The 18428-nt window shown below is 44.7% G+C and overlaps 1 protein-coding gene across 1 annotated transcript in view; it reads right to left on the reverse strand.

The window, feature by feature from the left end:
• Positions 1–18428, reverse strand: part of plxna4 (plexin A4) — a 233721-nt gene that overhangs the window by 84221 nt on the left and 131072 nt on the right. The window contains 2 exon segments of the mRNA XM_034074985.2: positions 191–291; positions 16027–16155. Of these exon segments, the coding sequence (XP_033930876.1) occupies positions 191–291; positions 16027–16155 (230 nt within the window).

Genomic DNA, 18428 nt, shown 5'->3' on the forward strand with positions numbered 1-18428 from the left:
GGGCTGCCAGGGAGAGAGTGCTGGGCATGGGCCCAGGCGTCATGGAGGTGAGGGAGGCTGACACACACAGCACCCCCCAGACTGTCTGGGTAGTATGTATGGAAATGAAAGCATAATAGACCCAGATGTTTGTGAGTTGTATACGTGTGTGTATGTGTGTGTGGACATCTGTCACAGCAGTAGTACTTACATGTTATGAAGGACACACCAGCCACAGTGAGGGTCTCCAGATCCAAGACATTCGCTGCATGTTGAGTACTGACCACAGGCCTCCACTGGCACCCTTGACAGCTGCAGAGAAACATAGGACAGTCATTACATATGGTGGAGTCGTTCACAGTTACAAAAAGAAAACAGACAAGTAATGTGAAATCAATTCAAAAGAAATGTAATGATTTTAAGGGATCAAACTGTTTGCATCTTGGATAAATAAAACAACATAATAACCGTAAATGTTTAAGATGGTCTCTAGACTTCAGGATAGTTGACATCATTGTAGCTGTGTTGGCAGTTTCCAAATGTTCTAACAAAATCTAGAGCCATATACATAACTGAAAAGACAAACAAAAACCGTATATGCAGTGAGAATTGAAAGAGCAATCGTTAACATTAAAATATAACTTGTTGACAGTTTGCATCTTTCCCCCTAGCTATGGAATATTGGGAGAGTAGTCCCTGTATTGTGATATATAGCCCTGCCAATTCAAACTAGCGTTGACTGGCACTGATTGGCATGGGCCCTGAGTGACCGAGCACGAGGGGCAAAGCTGAGGTACATCTCAGCCGTCGTCCCCTCCTCCTGTCACCATGGTAACAGCATGGTGCAATAATAGGTGTTGCTGGCACTTTTGATTAATGAGCCGTCATTGGTGGATGACCGCTGTCACTCACGCTGCTCACCGATGACAGCCGGGAACGAGAGACGACATCATCATTATGAGACTGATATCGGGTTGTTGTGAGGATACGGCTCTGTGTGTATGTGTCTGTGTCTGTGTGCAGGCCTGCAGGTAAGTCCTAAAATAAAAGTTTTAGATTAAGGTACTTCTCTTTCTCTGTCACCTATGTTGAAGAGATACTATATGATACTTGAAAACATGTTTATTCTTAGAGACAGGATTTTGAAATCCACCTGGTTATACTAACTGGTTTAAAACACTCGTGCACATGTCAAGTTAAACAAACACGGGCCATAGTTCTACTTACTATAACAAAATCTGATGAAGGACGCACATTTACAAGCTGATTATCACACATCTATTTATTCTGTTTAGCTACTTCTCATGGAATTGGACAAACGTAACCCTGCAAGTAATATTACAATATTACAGTAGGTCAGAACATGTTTATAACACCTCTGTATATTAATGGGGAACATGTGAATACAGTGTCTTGCTTAAAGGCTTTGATTAAATTTGCTGAAGTCATCTAAGTTTTCTTCACCTTATAGCCCCTCATACATTTTTTTAAGTTCTTCATCTGTACTTCAGAGTATACATTATAATTATAGAGGTCTTCACAGCACATTGTATTGGCTAAATTCCCTATGGAGGGTATAGAAAGGACCATAATTAAACCATCCAATGTAGGGCATGACTGAACGTAACTAGAGGTCAGAAACGCCCATGCGTAGAGGGACAGCCTGGCCCTGATGGAGGTTCTCTCCGTTGGACGCACCGACTACTACAAAGCAAATCTCGGCCTGATAGTGTGTCTGACCTCTCTTTCTCCAACATGCTATCACTGAAGTCAGAAACTGACACGATGGAGATCCTCTAGAAAACACACCACTACAACATTCCCTCACACTCTCTACATTTATTTCTCTTCTGGGTACTAAAAATAGAATACTCACAGACATAAACCCACACACACACACACAGATTCACACACACACACACACACACACAGCTGAATGATTTCAGAGGGGCGCATCTTCTTATCAAAGTCAAGAGGAATCCTGTATGCTACAGATTAAAAACAATACAAATGTGTGTGTGTGTGTGTGTGTGTGTGTGTGTGTGTGTGTGTGTGTGTGTGTGTGTGTGTGTGTGTGTGTGTGTGTGTGTTTCTGTGTGTGTGTTGTGTGGGGGTTTAGGAGGAAAGGCTGGTGGTGTGTTTCGCCCTCACTTCTGTGTAGAGGCGTATTTGCATTAGGTAGATAAAGGGAATGAGTTTCAGATTGAATCAGAGAGATAGTGGCACAGGCGTGTGTGCATCAAACTCAACACTGATCTTCAGAGCATGTCACATGATAGATTCCCTCTCTTCTTCATGCTCCTCCTCCTCCTCAGATCCACCACTGCCTCAGCTACCTCTGGCTATATGAAGTCACTGAAGAGAAAGGTGGGTTAGCCTATGGAGGGATTGCAGCTGCCAAATCCCTTATCGTGAGAGTGTATGAACCCACAATCTCCCTGCATACGTGTGTGTCTGTGTGTTTATGTAATCTATGTCGCCATGTCACCGCATCGAGTGGTTTCTCACCTCGTGATCTGTCATAAAAGCTAAGCACCCACACAGAACTGTAGCAAACAATGCCACCACATCTGAACGCTTTATAATTTAACACTTTATCGGTGGCAGATATGCCAAAATACACACCGCCCACATGTACACACACATACAAAAACACACGCGGATTTAGACTTTTAGAATGGAATGGACCTCCTGATGCCTATCAAGGCCTCTGATGCCTGCATCTGGGGAAATGGTTTTCTCAGCAGATAAAAACACACACAAAGACACACACACACACACACACCGCATTCAGGCCCAGCAGAAGAAGCAATGGCTGCCAATGAGAATCCTCTGTTCCAGAGCGCGGATCCTGATATCATTCATTCTCCCTCTGTCTGTCTGTCTTTCCCTGTCACTCAGACGCTCTGAGGTGTGTAAGATCATACATTCATCATCTCTACACAACCTCTGCTCTCTATCACACACACACACACACACACACACACACACACACACACACACACACACACACACACACACACACACACACACACACACACACACACACACACACACACACACACACACACACACACACACACACACACACACACACACACACACACACACACACACACACACACACACAAACTCACTCACTCAAGAAGGCAACACTTGTGTCCCCTTTTATCAACAGAAATGGAGGGATTTGGTGGCTAAACGACCCAATGCACCCCTTGTCTCTCTCATCTCGATATCACATTCATTTCATGCAATCTTCTTCCCGGGCTTTGCCAGAGAGGCAGCCATTACGGCTCACTGTCTCTTCACTATGGCTGGGCTATCATATCAGCAGGGATAAATACAAAGGATGGGGTGCATGCCATTTATAATCCCCTCCTGTTTCAGGTGAGCAAATGACAGCCATTACACCCTGCACTCTCCCTCCTTTCACAATAGGGAGAGATGGAAGCTGCTGAATATAATCACGCTTTTTAAAAAGGCCAAGATCACAGGGGTACTTGATGCCTTAATGTGTGGGGAGAGAGATGAAGACGCACTTGAGCATTTACCGTGGCGGCACAGTGGCATCAAATTATATATACAGTATATATATATATATATATAGACTAAGTGTGTGCTATTCTATTGTATCTGTGAAAAATGGACGTCAAGCGGAGCGAGGAGGAAGAGTGTTCCTTTTAAGTGTATTCATAATTTACACTTCAAGATCTTCATCATCTCACTGAGGAAATGATAAAGCTTGACTTTGTTTTTCTTTCCTCTCTTCTTTCCTCTGTCTCCCCTCCCCTTAGATAACGCCAGAGGCCAGCCAGTCAACCTGCAGTGGGAAATTGATCATTTAATACATCAGCAGAGACTTTTATTATGAGCTAATTATTCTGCCTCAACTCTATTCCTCTCTTTATCCTACTCTTTTTCTGTCGCTCCACTTGTAATTAAACAGGGATTCCACCTGCAGCCAAACTCCAGCACTGCACTGAACAGAGAGAGGAATTAAAGTGATAGCCGATCGTGCTCACAGCCTGTCGGGCACACTGAACTCCTCTTATCTCCTCTCTTCTGGCCCCAGGCTGGCTTCGTCTTTTTCTCCTTCCCTGTGGTGACTTTGTGCATTAGTTTGGCACAGTGCTGGCAGTGCATCGATATGTTGGGCGGGGAGCTGGAAGTATCTGGTTGGATTTATACATTGTTATTTTATTCGGCCATTTTCAATAGAACATTGCAAGTTGTTTTTCATGCATATAGCTGCTTTCAACAGTGTGTCATATTAAATATCAGCAAGTTCTGTAGATGACTGCAAGCTAAATTAGCGAATTAAGTGACATTGGTATATACATGATAACAGATAGGAGTAATAATTCCTGACCTCAATATTTCTGTAAGCCTGTCAACAAGTTGTATTGCTCCTATAGAGACCCTGGGTAATATGCATTACATACAGGCCCTCTATCAAGGGCTATGTCAGTGTTATTCATTACAAGTGGCAAACCAACAATCAATTTCTTCCTGAATTCCCCTCTGAATTTCTAATGTGTCTCTATGGCGCGTTTCCACTGCAGGCCTCGCTCGGTTAGGTTAGGCCCGGCTCACTTTAATGCTGCGCTTACAGTTTAGGAACTGGGGCAGTTACTATAGTAACGCAGTGTAGGCGGAGCCGTGACGTCATCTTCAATGAGAGCCCCAGAAAAACAACACAGCCGTTAGCTGTTAGCACTCAGAGCTCACAGCTCTTCATATCTGTTCAGAAACCAGACAAAAGTTAAACAAGTACAAACCACAGACTGCCTGTGTCATGGCGAATACAGTCGCTGGTTTATTTATGTCTGTAGGCCGTTGTTGTGAGTGTGGACGGTCGGAGCATATATAACGTTAGCTTAGCCAAGCTACATTTAGAAAACACGCATTTTAAAAGGGTTTTTCGCCTGCCGTCTGTCTGCAGACTTGTCAAAGCATTAATTCATGGTTTTTACTAACCGGTATCAGTGTGTTGTTACTTCGGCATCATTTAGAAACGTGTATTACAATTAAATCACGGTCAAATATGTTCATCTTGTTGTAGTTGTAGCCCCCTTGCCAGCGACTCTCTCTCTAGTTTAGCATACTCAGCCCGACTCAGCCTGGTTGTTCCTGGCCCTAGAACCACGATTTAGTCCGGCCAGAAAAAGGTGAAAAAGTAGCCCCGGGCCAAAACTAGGCCAAGTGGAATCGCAACCAAAAACCGGCCCCGCACGGCTCGGCACGCTTAAAGCGAGCTACCCGCTGCAGTGGAAACGCGCCATTATTCATTTCTCTATCTATCACAGAAGATCTATTCTCTCTGTCGTTTATTCCTTCATTTATTTCCTGGGGTATCTTTCGTCTTCCTGTCCTTCCACCTCTCCACTCTCCAGCTGGATGGAGGACAGATTGACGTGGGAGTCAAATGAAGCGAGGGACACAACAACGACCCGCTGCCTCCTCACAGCTGACGCGCCAGTCAATCCGTCAACCACCTACCAACGGTGTTACATCATAAACTCAGTTAACAGAGCGGGCCAGTGGCTGCAAGTGCAATATTGTTTTCATTTGAGGTTTTCGGAGGTCAAATGAGAAAGCCATCCATTGCGCTCTCAAGATTGTCAGCGCATGACAAACGACTTGGATACAATCAATCATTTTCACTTATCTTTCCATTCCAAAGAAGGTAAGGGCCCCCATACACAACAAGGCAGTTAATAAGCTGCGGGCAGTTTACTAATAACGGTTTACAGAGAAGAATTTCCTGCATGAGGCATGCTAGGCGATATGTTTACCACCTGTCATGTTTGGTAGGTCTATGCTTACCGAATAAGCTAAGCTGAAGCATGGGAAGCTCAGCAACAGTACTTTTTATTTATACAGCAGAACTTGTCCTAATCATGCTAATGTTGACATTACCCTCAGTGCTCTGTGCTAAAACCAAGCTGAAGACATGATGTATGTCAGAGCATTAAAGGTGTTGGGTTAGATCTGACCACTTGCATTTAGTCTGTAATGCCATTTCTCCCTCTGGCAGGAGCTAAAAGTGTAGCAACACACACACATATAGTGACTAATTTAGCACAGGCTGCCTCATCTTGCCCTGGGGCACAGCCTAGGCAAAGATAAGGTCTGCATTACGCAGACAGAGTGAACAGTTTGGACTGTGGATGATGACTCACATACACATTTCCACACATTTCGAACACATTTCGTGAAGTGTCTGTTACAGTACTATGAGGTAGCTTATAGATTCATAATGATCTGCAACAGGAAAAGATTTCGAAATTTCGAAAATACACCAAGAAACAGCAGGAGAGAAAGATTGCGAAGACAAAGGTAACACATCTGAAAGGAGTAAACTAGAAGAGTTCTCTCCAACCTCGCCTGCCCCACTTAGTTGACATGTTTCAGAAGTGTGCCAGGCAGCAACACATCAGCTCTGTTCGCTTGCCTTGTTAAACCACATTATCCCGCAGCTAAACTGGGACACGACATAATATGCACATCCAAACACCTCCATAACCCACAGCTTCACAATAAAGGGGTGAGGAAGCCACTCAGTAAGGGGTGCGGTAAAAAGTTTCCCACTGATAGAAATGAAAGGATTCTGGTATTAAACGTCTTTGATGTGAAGACGCGATACTTCTACAAATGAGCTTGTCGAATTTCCCTAAGTGAGTTCAAAACTGGAAAAAAGCACTTTTACTTTGAACGATCTCACCCCACTATAGTACACATTTTCAATAATTCACACTTACAGATCTGCTTTTGCTACGCTGCAGATAAATAATTTAACACCCAGTCGCTGCACTTTCGAGCAACAGTTTATATGTGGCATGTACAAACCATGGTAAATGTTGAAAAAAAAATGACTTAAGCATAGAAACCATGTAGGAACATACTGGATAGAATCTGACTGAATCACTGAACGGGTGCTGGCAGGAGGAGTGAATGTGTATGCTGGAGGCTAACGCTACTGCTATGGGCTAACGCTACTGCTATGGGCTAACGCTACTGCTATGGGAACATTGGAGGTTGGATTGAATGACTAAGACACCACAAAAACAGCCTGAACCGTTCCTAAATGCCCTGGAACCCATGTCAAGTCGCAACCCAGCACCATCGGAGTGTAACGAGCTTTCAAAATCATATTTCAATTTCTTGCTCATGATCCAAGCATGCTCCATTTGACTGCACAGTGTTGAATGTGTGGCATTGCTGATTCATGCATAATATACTATATAGTAGGTGTCTGCATTTCTAGGGAAACAAGACCACAGAAATGCATTTATGGTTAACAATATATATCTTGTTAGTTGTTTTTTCTTCTACTATTACAAGAGGGATGTTACAAAAATAATGAATGTTGCATTATTGAGGTATCTTTATAATGGTTGTGCAACAGTAATAGACATTTAGAGACAACTGTATATGTATTTAAAAATCTTTAATCAAGATCTCTCATGTTGACGATTTTATATATTTTTGCTGTTTTGGAAAACAGTACACTAAAACAGTAGATTGTCCACATCATGCAAAAAGAGTGCTAGATTTAAATGTTCCTGTTAACTTTTTTACATCTCTATACATTACATAGTTAATGTGTGATTTGTACTTTAATTTTCAGACTGAATTTACATTGAATGATCCCCCCAACCTCCAGTGTCCCCCCCCCCCCCCCCCCCCCCTCATTCATACCCAGTGTCCTCCTCACTGTGGTTGACATGACCCGGTGTTAACAGGATGGTGAAGAACAGCAGCCGCTCAGTGTAACAGTGGGATTGACCTGCCCCTGTCACTCAAACACCAACCCTAACATCCATAATCAGAGCCTATTCTATAATCTGACTGGCCTCGTTATAACAGAACATCTATTTAACCCGCTAATAACATGGCGTGTGTGAGGATGAGAGGGAGATACAGAGACATGTCCCATTAGAGGGCAGCCAATCACTGGATTAATGAGAGAGTAGGGGAGGAATGGTGGAGGAATGGATTGGGGGAAGGCTAGGGGGAAAAGGACAAAGGGTAGCAAGAGAGGGTTGGAAATGGAATAAAGATGGAGAGAGCGGAGATGAAGAAAGAGGAACGCGGGACACAAAAGGCTGAATCCTCATTCGCTTTACAAATCCCCTTAGAAATGAATAGGGGTGGCAGGAGCTGAAATCTATAATCCCGAAAGAAAAACAAATCTAACAAAGAGGACACAGTCACAGGGAGGAGAGGAGAAAGAAAAGAACAGAGATTGTAAGAATGGAGGTAGAGAAAAGTACTGGAGACTGGTTATGCAGTACAGGACCCGGCACGTGTTGGGCTGCTATAGCTTTCCTCCGTAATGACTTTATAATGTGACGCAGACGAGCAGGGTACAGAGCGACTCAGCAGGATGTCGCCGCCTGAAGCAAGGTGTATACGTCTTCGTCAAGGTGCTTCAGTCACTACACTGGCATGTATTTATACATCAGTATCGTAGTAGTCTGCACTGAAAAAGGCTTTGCTGACTAGATTAGAAATGACAAATGTGTATACTGATAAAGAAACAAAAGTACTCTGCCGGGAAATCATTATATAAGTAATCATGTCTGTTTCCTTTCATTGACTTTGCGATAGAGGGTTGTGATTGCAGTGAGGACGAGGTCTGCAGTCGTTTTCTGTTCATAAAAAGGAGAAGCATTTTGGAGCCTTATCTAAACTTAGTTTACTTTACTCTCATGAGCTGGGATCAGAAATATAAGCTACTCAAGTGGATCACTCACAGTAAATAAGGTTACATGTGTGTTCGCCTGAAGCAGAGCCTCTGTTTGTAGTAGGAACTATTACAACATACGTATCCACCTATTAGCAAGCAGAGAGAGGAATAGCAGAACAGTGTTTCTTAATGACTGCTTAAACTCCTCTCTTTATACTTCTCCTGACCCTCTCTCCTCCAACATCAGGCTGCCCCTCTCTCCTCCAACATCAGGCTGCCCCTCTCTCCTCCAACATCAGGCTGCCCCTCTCTCCTCCAACATCAGGCTGCCCCTCTCTCCTCCAACATCAGGCTGCCCCTCTCTCCTCCAACATCAGGCTGCCCCTCTCCTCCAACATCAGGCTGCCCCTCTCTCCTCCAACATCAGGCTGCCCCTCTCTCCTCCAACATCAGGCTGCCCCTCTCTCCTCCAACATCAGGCTGCCCCTCTCTCCTCCAACATCAGGCTGACCCTCTCTCCTCCAACATCAGGCTGCCCCCTCTCCTCCAACATCAGGCTGCCCCTCTCTCCTCCAACATCAGGCTGCCCCTCTCTCCTCCAACATCAGGCTGACCCTCTCTCCTCCAACATCAGGCTGACCCTCTCTCCTCCAACATCAGGCTGCCCTCTCTCCTCCAAATCCAGGCTGCCCTCTCCTCCAAACATCAGGCTGACCCTCTCCTCCAACATCAGGCTGCCCCTCTCCTCCAACATCAGGCTGCCCCTCTCTCCTCCAACATCAGGCTGCCCCTCTCTCCTCCAACATCAGGCTGCCCCTCTCCTCCAACATCAGGCTGCCCCTCTCTCCTCCAACATCAGGCTGACCCTCTCTCCTCCAACATCAGGCTGCCCCTCTCCTCCAACATCAGGCTGCCCCTCTCCTCTCCTCAGCTCTCCTCTCCTCAGCTCTCCTCTCCTCTCCTCAGCTCTCCTCTCCTCAGCTCTCCTCTCCTCAGCTCTCCTCTCCTCTCCTCAGCTCTCCTCAGCTCTCCTCTCCTCTCCTCAGCTCTCCTCTCCTCAGCTCTCCTCTCCTCTCCTCTCCTCTCCTCAGCTCTCCTCTCCTCAGCTCTCCTCTCCTCAGCTCTCCTCTCCTCAGCTCTCCTCTCCTCTCCTCAGCTCTCCTCTCCTCAGCTCTCCTCTCCTCAGCTCTCCTCTCCTCAGCTCTCCTCAGCTCTCCTCTCCTCAGCTCTCCTCTCCTCAGCTCTCCTCTGCTCTGCTCTCCTCTCCTCAGCTCTCCTCTCCTCAGCTCTCCTCTCCTCAGCTCTCCTCTCCTCTCCTCTCCTCTCCTCACCTCTCCTCTCCTCAGCTCTCCTCAGCTCTCCTCTCCTCAGCTCTCCTCTCCTCAGCTCTCCTCTGCTCTCCTCTCCTCAGCTCTCCTCTCCTCAGCTCTCCTCTCCTCACCTCTCCTCTCCTCTCCTCTCCTCAGCTCTCCTCTCCTCAGCTCTCCTCAGCTCTCCTCTCCTCAGCTCTCCTCTCCTCTGCTCTCCTCTCCTCAGCTCTCCTCAGCTCTCCTCTCCTCAGCTCTCCTCTCCTCAGCTCTCCTCTGCTCTCCTCTCCTCAGCCTCTCCACTCCTCAGCTCTCCTCTCCTCAGCTCTCCTCAGCTCTCCTCAGCTCTGCTCTCCTCAGCTCTCCTCTCCTCAGCTCTCCTCTCCTCAGCTCTCCTCTCCTCAGCTCTCCTCTCCTCTCCTCTCCTCAGCTCTCCTCTCCTCAGCTCTCCTCAGCTCTCCTCTCCTCAGCTCTCCTCTGCTCTCCTCTCCTCAGCTCTCCTCTCCTCAGCTCTCCTCTCCTTAGCTCTCCTCAGCTCTCCTCTCCTCAGCTCTCCTCTCCTCAGCTCTCCTCTGCTCTGCTCTCCTCTCCTCAGCTCTCCACTCCTCAGCTCTCCTCTCCTCAGCTCTCCTCAGCTCTGCTCTCCTCAGCTCTCCTCTCCTCAGCTCTCCTCTCCTCAGCTCTCCTCTCCTCAGCTCTCCTTTCCTTTCCTCTCCTCTCTTTCCATCATGCGTTTCCTCTTTCTGTATTTCTCACTTGTTCCATCTATCACTGAGTGTCTGAGCCCCAGGCCCCAGAAACAGCAGGTGGCCTTCTGCTATCGACCCGCTCAGGCTGCTTTAATAGCGTTTGCCACCACTGGGAATTAGAATTGTGTTTGTGTGTTTGTGCAAGCTGTTATTGTGAACCAGCCTCTGATCATGCAGGCAGTATGGTTATTTAGAACTGTACGGCTGACCACAACATGACCTTTGAACCTGGCAGTGAGGTTAATAAAAAACGCACGCAAGAAATACAAGATAACATTCATCAACATTATTTTTTCGAAAGATGTGATCTGTATCAGTACTGATAGCAAATGAATGCCACATGTAATTATGTAGAACTGAATTATGTTAGTATACTTTTTCTGTTTACATTTCTAGCTCATCCTGTAGACCTCTTCGACATTTAATAACACTTGTCTGGACTTGAAGAATCAGCATGACGGGAAACAATTCCGCTCACAGGTTTGAGGGAAACCATCATGAATCAATTTGCTGTAGAGAGAGCTGTGAGAATAAACCTGTACACCTGTAATGCTACATATTGTTGCTGCACATTTGAGATGAAGCAATATGCACTGAACTCCTTTAGCAGAGTATAAAACAACTGGTGGTAATAAAGCAGTGTTTCAGCTGTCTGAATCTGCATGAAGAATAAAGTCTACTGACATGAGATAACAGATCTGTGGTATAAGAAAGAAAGAAATAACAATACAAAATTGAAACAATTAGTCAAATAAGATCTTGCATTCATTCACTTCTACTTTGTTCTACTAGGGCAGTGGTTCTCAAACCTTTTTCAATAATGTACCCCCTTTGAAAAAGAAATTCAGCCAAGTACTCCCTGATCAGCCTATATAAAGAGGTCCAGCACAGCGCTGCACCATCCGTGTCTGATTTATTAAAACAACAACAGTAACTGAGAAACACTTAAATGCTACATTTTAAATGTTTACAATCCATCACTAAATTCATGGAAAACCAATTTTAACATCATGCAATAACTCTAAGACGACATTAGTTGCATTGAACTGATCTTTTTAATAAGTTGTACTGACAATTTAGTGAGAAACATGGGCTTGAGCTTCACTGAGGATCTTTGTCATTCTGACAGGGAGGCAACTGCAGTTTTATACACTTAAATATGTGTAACTCTGTCCATATAAAACCCACACTGCTCAAACTTCCTTACTTCTCCTAAAATTAGTTTATTTATTTATTTTGGGGCGTGGGGAATGAAGAGAAAAAAAGATATGAGCATTTTATGAGCATTTTTAGGTCCTTTGATAAGCAGGCAGTCATATCATTAGCTAGAACTAGCTAGATCTGATAGATGTGGACATAAACGGGAGTGAAATCTAACCGGACACGAGAGAGAGATCAGATCAGCTGCTGCTGACGGAGAACACGCAGCTCTGCATGATCACAGCTCCCCCACTGTGACGGACCGTTGAGCCGAGCAAAATACACTAAGAGTTACAGCCTGTCTACACTACAGGCAACAACAAATCTTGAAGCTGGGTGTGTCTGACGGCCCGTCCACACAGCGGCGTGCGTTGATGCTTGCCGGCGGACATGTCTGAAACTCGACCAACAACCAATCACATTAATCTCCTGCCCCTGACAAACAAGCAGCGGTTTGATTGGCTAGAGCTTGTACTGGCATATGATTCGATTGGCTGACGCCTCTGCCGAGGCGTCAAAAGTTGAACATTGCTCAACTTTTGCAGCGAGCCACGCCAGCTACGCTCCACGTCGCTTCCCACGATGCATTTCGGCTAAAAGTGACGTCACCCCATTCAAAGTGAATGGGGAAGCGTCAACGCACGCCGCTGTGTGGACGGGCCGTGAGGCTTGGCGATTTCTCGCACCCAAGGCGACCATCAACCAATCAGGAATCTCCCGCCCCCGGCATACAAAGCAATAGCAATGTTAAAACGAAGTAAACTGGATATAAACTCCCCAAACAGGCGAAAACCTACCAGTTTCACCCACTGTCTCTGCCACCTCCCTCCATGCCTGGTTCCTCCGGTTTGTATCCCGGTAAATAGTTCTAGTCGTAAAGAACCGGGTGATTTGCTACCGTAATTTCTCGTTTGGAATATGAGGAAATGAACTGCGGTCTGGCTCTCCCAGCTTGCACGCGGTTTGATTGGCTAGCGCTTGTACTGGCGGGATTTGCATAAACGGGATTTGATTGGCTGATGCCAGCTTCGAAAGCATCGGGAGCATCAAAAGTTGAACATTGCTCAACTTTTGATGCTCACGATGCTTGCAAAGCCATGCTATGCTCCCCACAATGCAGTTTGGCGAAGATTCAAAATCTTCAACGTCACCCCATTCAAATGAATGGGCGAAGCGTTGAAAGCATTTTTCGATGCCTGTAGTGTAGACGGGGCGTTAGACCTAACACACTTAGCTAGTTTATCTACTCTGGAACTAGTTAAACTAGTTATACATATATGTATTCTTTAATGTCGGGTCACTTATTACAGGTTCAGCGAGCTGCACGAGACTGACGGGCTGTCAGGGGAGGGAGAGGAAAAGAGAGCACCCCGTTTATTTTTCCCATTTTATTATCCAGAATTACTGTAAACCTTTGAAGAAAGTAGTTAATCTACTATTAGTAGTTTGTTTAAATGCATTAATTACGTTTTTTTTTCATTAACATCAAATAAATCTCACGTACCCCCTGCAGAACTCCAACGTACCCCTAGGGGTCCGCGTACCTCCATTTGAGAACCACTGTACTAGAGTATCATTTGTGTGTAAGTGTTGTGTTCATTAACTACTTTCCATATTTGTGTCTATGGCAATTCCCAGATGATCTTCCCTATACAGTTAGTGGTGGTCAGCTCTCTAACTAGGCTATTAGGCTAATAGACTAATTACTACGAAGGCCTTACACACACACACACACACACACACACACACACACACACACACACACACACACACACACACACACACACACACACACACACACACACACACACACACACACACACACACACACACACACACACACACACACACACACACACACACGGGAGCACTATTGGCCAACAAAACTAATTTGGTTAATTTCTTTCTTCAATATATGCTAATTGGTATGCAATTAGCTTACGTTGCTAAATTACAAAATGAAAAGCTACATGTGTAACACGATGTTGGCGATTATAGCGAAGCATAAAAGGATCCAAGATAATGGGAACAAATGGAAATTAAGTATTAATAATAATTCGTTTTTCTGTAATATCTTCCCTATGCTCAATTACACGCACTGCAATTTTTTAAAAAGGGGGATAAAAACTAAATTCTCCCTTTTGTACAAAAGATTAATTGGATGGAATTAGAAACCATGACAAAATAGCCTCTGAAATGTCCTTATTCTGCTAACTTGTGTGCCTCCCTTGCTTCCTTTCCTACTCTCTGTGCAGATGGACCGGCTGAGACCTCAGGAGAGACAACCAGGCTGCATTTGAAAGGGCATCTTCCACTCACTGCCTGTGTGATATTTAAAGTGTTATCAGGATAATCTGGACTCTTAAAATGTGCTCACATTTACACACATACACACAAACAAATTGCAATACACATAGCAAATACTGACACTTTCATGGTGCCAGAGAGGTCCATAATACAGGGCGACTAGGCTATCACTGCCAGCTAAACAGCAGCGGCCTTCTGTGATTACTGCTGGCAGCAGATGGAGAGGAGCGAGAGGGGAAATGATATCTCAACTCAAAGCTTTTGCAACATTATTCTAGAAATCACATTTATGCTGACCGAAAATGATGCCAAAAAAAGCTTGAAAGAGAGAGATCAACCAAACATTATCAAAATGCTGGCCACATGTTTGCTTTAATGATTTGATTACTAGCCCTTCCAAATGACTTGATGAAGAGATAATGCTTGTGCTGAATGGTACGAAGTGTGTGTTTACAAATAGGGCTTAACACTTTTGTGGGACTATGTAGTCATATCTTGCCCTGTCTTATTTATCCTTTTGTATTTTAGCTCTTATATTTCACTTTTTATAATGTTATTTATATGGGTCTTTTTTGTATTTGTCTTGCTGTTGAAAGGTACTATACAAATATATTTCCCATGCCTTGTGTGATGCCCCTGTGGGTTCATCAGTGGAGAGGAGGTGGCTGTCCTGTCTGTGCGGTGGTGATTGGTGATTGCAGTAACTCAGGGCACCTGGGTCTGGTGCCCTGCGGCTATGTAAAGCCTCTCTGCTTCTCCCTGCAGGCAGCCCGGTTTTGTTGAGTATATTATGAGTTTCTTCAGTTGCTTTATTTTGTGCACTTCAACACTCTCACACACATACATGTCCACACAATCCTCACCCTGCATTTACATTACTGATACCACTGACATCCACACCTCATACTTTACTGGTTTTGATTTGATTTGTTTGTCCTAAATAAACATATGTTGTTAACCATCGACATGGTGTGTCTCCTCTTTGTTGTGGCCTTTTGAGCCGGGTCATAACACCTTGTCTTCCATCTATACATGTATAACATATAATGTAAGTACACACTCATAGCTTTGTATCTCTTTGTGAGTAACATCAAGAGAAAGTGAAAACCCAACCCAGTGAGCCATGGCTGTGTGTGCATCTCTGTGAGCCCAGCATGTGTTATGGACTTTCCATGGTGCTATTTTAGCGAGCCGTTGCCTCTGATAGAGGTCCTCACAGTCTCACTGTGTGTGTGTGTGTGTGTGTGTGTGTGTGTGTGTGTGTGTGTGTGTGTGTGTGTGTGTGTGTGTGTGTGTGTGTGTGTGTGTGTGTGTGTGTGTGTGTGTGTGTGTGTGTGTGTGTGTGTGTGTGTGTGTGTGTGTGTGTGTGTGTGTGTGTGTGTGTCCATTACACTGAGTGCTGCTATTTCACTCCACATTCCATGCCATCAAAGGCACTAAGAGAGATAGTGTGGATGTGTGAATCTGGACGTGCCCATGCACACACAACATCACACAAACACACACATACAAGTGTACTGAGACCACTCTCCTCTTTCGCTATAATTCAACACATTTATTCACTCCAACTCTAGCCTCACAGTGTGTTTCTATAAAAAGACTTGGTCATAGCAGCAGCAGCAGTCTATCTAATCCCTTTCTCTCCTCCAGCCAGGCTGTAATAAAATCCTCCACGCTACACCAAAGGTTATTGTAGCCTTTGACATGAGGACAATGATAAATGCCAGTGGTTATGATATTGACTCAGCAGGGGAGACTTTTCATGTGTGTGAGTGAGTGTGTGTCTGACCTGGGTCTCAGACATGACATAGAGATGGTGGTGGTCAGGAGAGAAGGCCATGTCTCGGAGGATGGGTCCATTGTCCACCGCCTGCACAGTCTCATACTGCAGAGCCCGAGAGGAGCCGTCCACCCGGATCTGGGAAAACAAGGAACATTAAGAATGAATGAATAAATACACAGTATGCATATGTTCTAGCACTTCAATTAAGTCCCAAGTATTACTATACAGAATGTAAATAATCAATAGAGTAATACTAACCGTGCATAACGTTTTAATTGCGCAGAAAGTGCGCAATTCTTTTTTAATTAAGTAAAAGACAACTTAAAGCAGGGGTGTCAAACTCAAGGCCCGGGGGCCAAATCCGGCCCGCGGCTTCATTTTATGTGGCCCCGCAAGAGCTTGCAAAGAATATAATACGTTTATTATACGGTTACATGCCACTTTACAGAAGCAGGTTGCCCATAAACTACATGTCCCACAATGCATCTCGTTTTGTGACATGCACACCGAAGAGACTTCTGCTTTCAGACGTAGTTAATAACTAAGTTATTATCCTATCCGATAGGCTACTAATCCAATTCAGAGGCAATAATGTAATATAATACATTATTTTATATATATATTATATATTTATATAGTTACAACCGGCCCTTTGAGTGCAACCTTTATGCAAATGTGGCCCACAATGAAATTGAGTTTGACACCCCTGACTTAATGAAATAAAAACTGCCTCTCTTTAAGAAGAAGTTACACTAGTTAAAGAGTAATTGGAAGGGCTGAAATACAATAAAGAATAGCTGTGGTAAAACAGAAGCAAAGGTAGAAAAGAATCACGTTGCCTTCCACAAGGAAGGTCTCTGCAATGGAACACGGTGACGCTTAGGACAACAAAGTGTGCAATCAGGGACCAAGGTATCATTAAAAAGGTACTTTTGAGAATTATGATGGATAAAACTGCTCCTTTACCCACGCAGCCTGAGGACTTCCCCATGCATCATGGCTTTCTGTGTGGTGCCTGAGACGCTCATCTTTCTCTATCACGGTTTCAGCCATTCAAAAGTGATTACAGTAATTAGACATCTGGGCAAGAGGTGTGGCTTGCGAGCCCCTCGGTGTGTTTGCTCAGCAGAAAGTGCATGGAATTGGCTCTGTGCACATTTGGTGGTGTGATGGAAGTGTTCTGGCTTGTGCCTGAACATCTGCTTACATCGTCACACACAAACAAACGCACGGGGTGTGTTCCAAATGATCCATTCTAAATCTGGTCCTCTGGCTGTAATTTCCAACTAACACACAACTTTGACACATGCCTACCCAAGGAACTTTCAGCACCCAGTAGAATACATGCTCACACACACACACACACACACACACACACACACACACACACACACACACACACACACACACACACACACACACACACACACACACACACACACACACACACACACACACACACACACACACACACACACACACACACACACCTGTGAGGGCTTGTGGACAGGTGTGAAGCAAGTCTTGTTAAAGTTGTGATGACTCTTGGTAGCTCTTCAGCACTTATGGGTAACAGGCACACACAGGAGATAATTGGACAGGAAGCAGATGGTCGCGCAGACAGGTGAGACACTTCATGATTATTAAATAAATAATCAAGCCCTTTAATGTTAGGTTCTGCTATTTATTTAGCTATTTAGTGCGTCTACAGTTTGCGAGTGAAAATGACTTATACACCTCTGTGGTAACTATAAATAGTACCATTACACATGGATCTGTAATGATTACATTAACAACACAAGCTAGCTCCAAGACCTCTTTGCTAACGTAGCCCAACATAAAGCAAGTGCAACAAGCAAAACATACAAAGCCAGTTAATATGACGCACTCTCTAGAGGCTGCTAAACCAGGCTCCAGTTATGGCACACCAATGTTTTGACCCCATTTCTTTCCACATACCATGAAATGGCAATAGCTCCAGCCTTTGACTGTATTCTACACGTTAACGGCTCTTCTATAGTCCTACAGAATCTCTCTTTGTGTCTTTGCTTAGACAATCACTCCTTGTATAGTAAAGACAGTAACCTTAGTACACAGTACAGTTTACGTCCTGCCCTGCTCCTGCTGCTTCGACTGATCTCCAGTTTCACAACATGACATTTCTTTGAACAGGCACCATCGTTCACCCTGATTTCACCCCGCCCCCCTTCCCTCTTTGTTTCTCAGCCATTCTTCCTCTCTCGCTTTGCCTCCTGCTTGGCTTGTGTAGTGATCTGGATCTCAAAGGACCTTGAATTCTGTGTATCAAAGCCTCACACACTTTCACTGGGAACCATTGTATGCACTTGGGTCAGTTCTGAAGAAAAGAACAGAAGGTGAATAGGAGTGAGCCAAAGAAAGGAGGGAGG

This window comes from Pseudochaenichthys georgianus, chromosome 23 (genome assembly GCF_902827115.2).
Source record: "Pseudochaenichthys georgianus chromosome 23, fPseGeo1.2, whole genome shotgun sequence".
Classification (NCBI taxonomy): Eukaryota; Metazoa; Chordata; class Actinopteri; order Perciformes; family Channichthyidae; genus Pseudochaenichthys; species Pseudochaenichthys georgianus.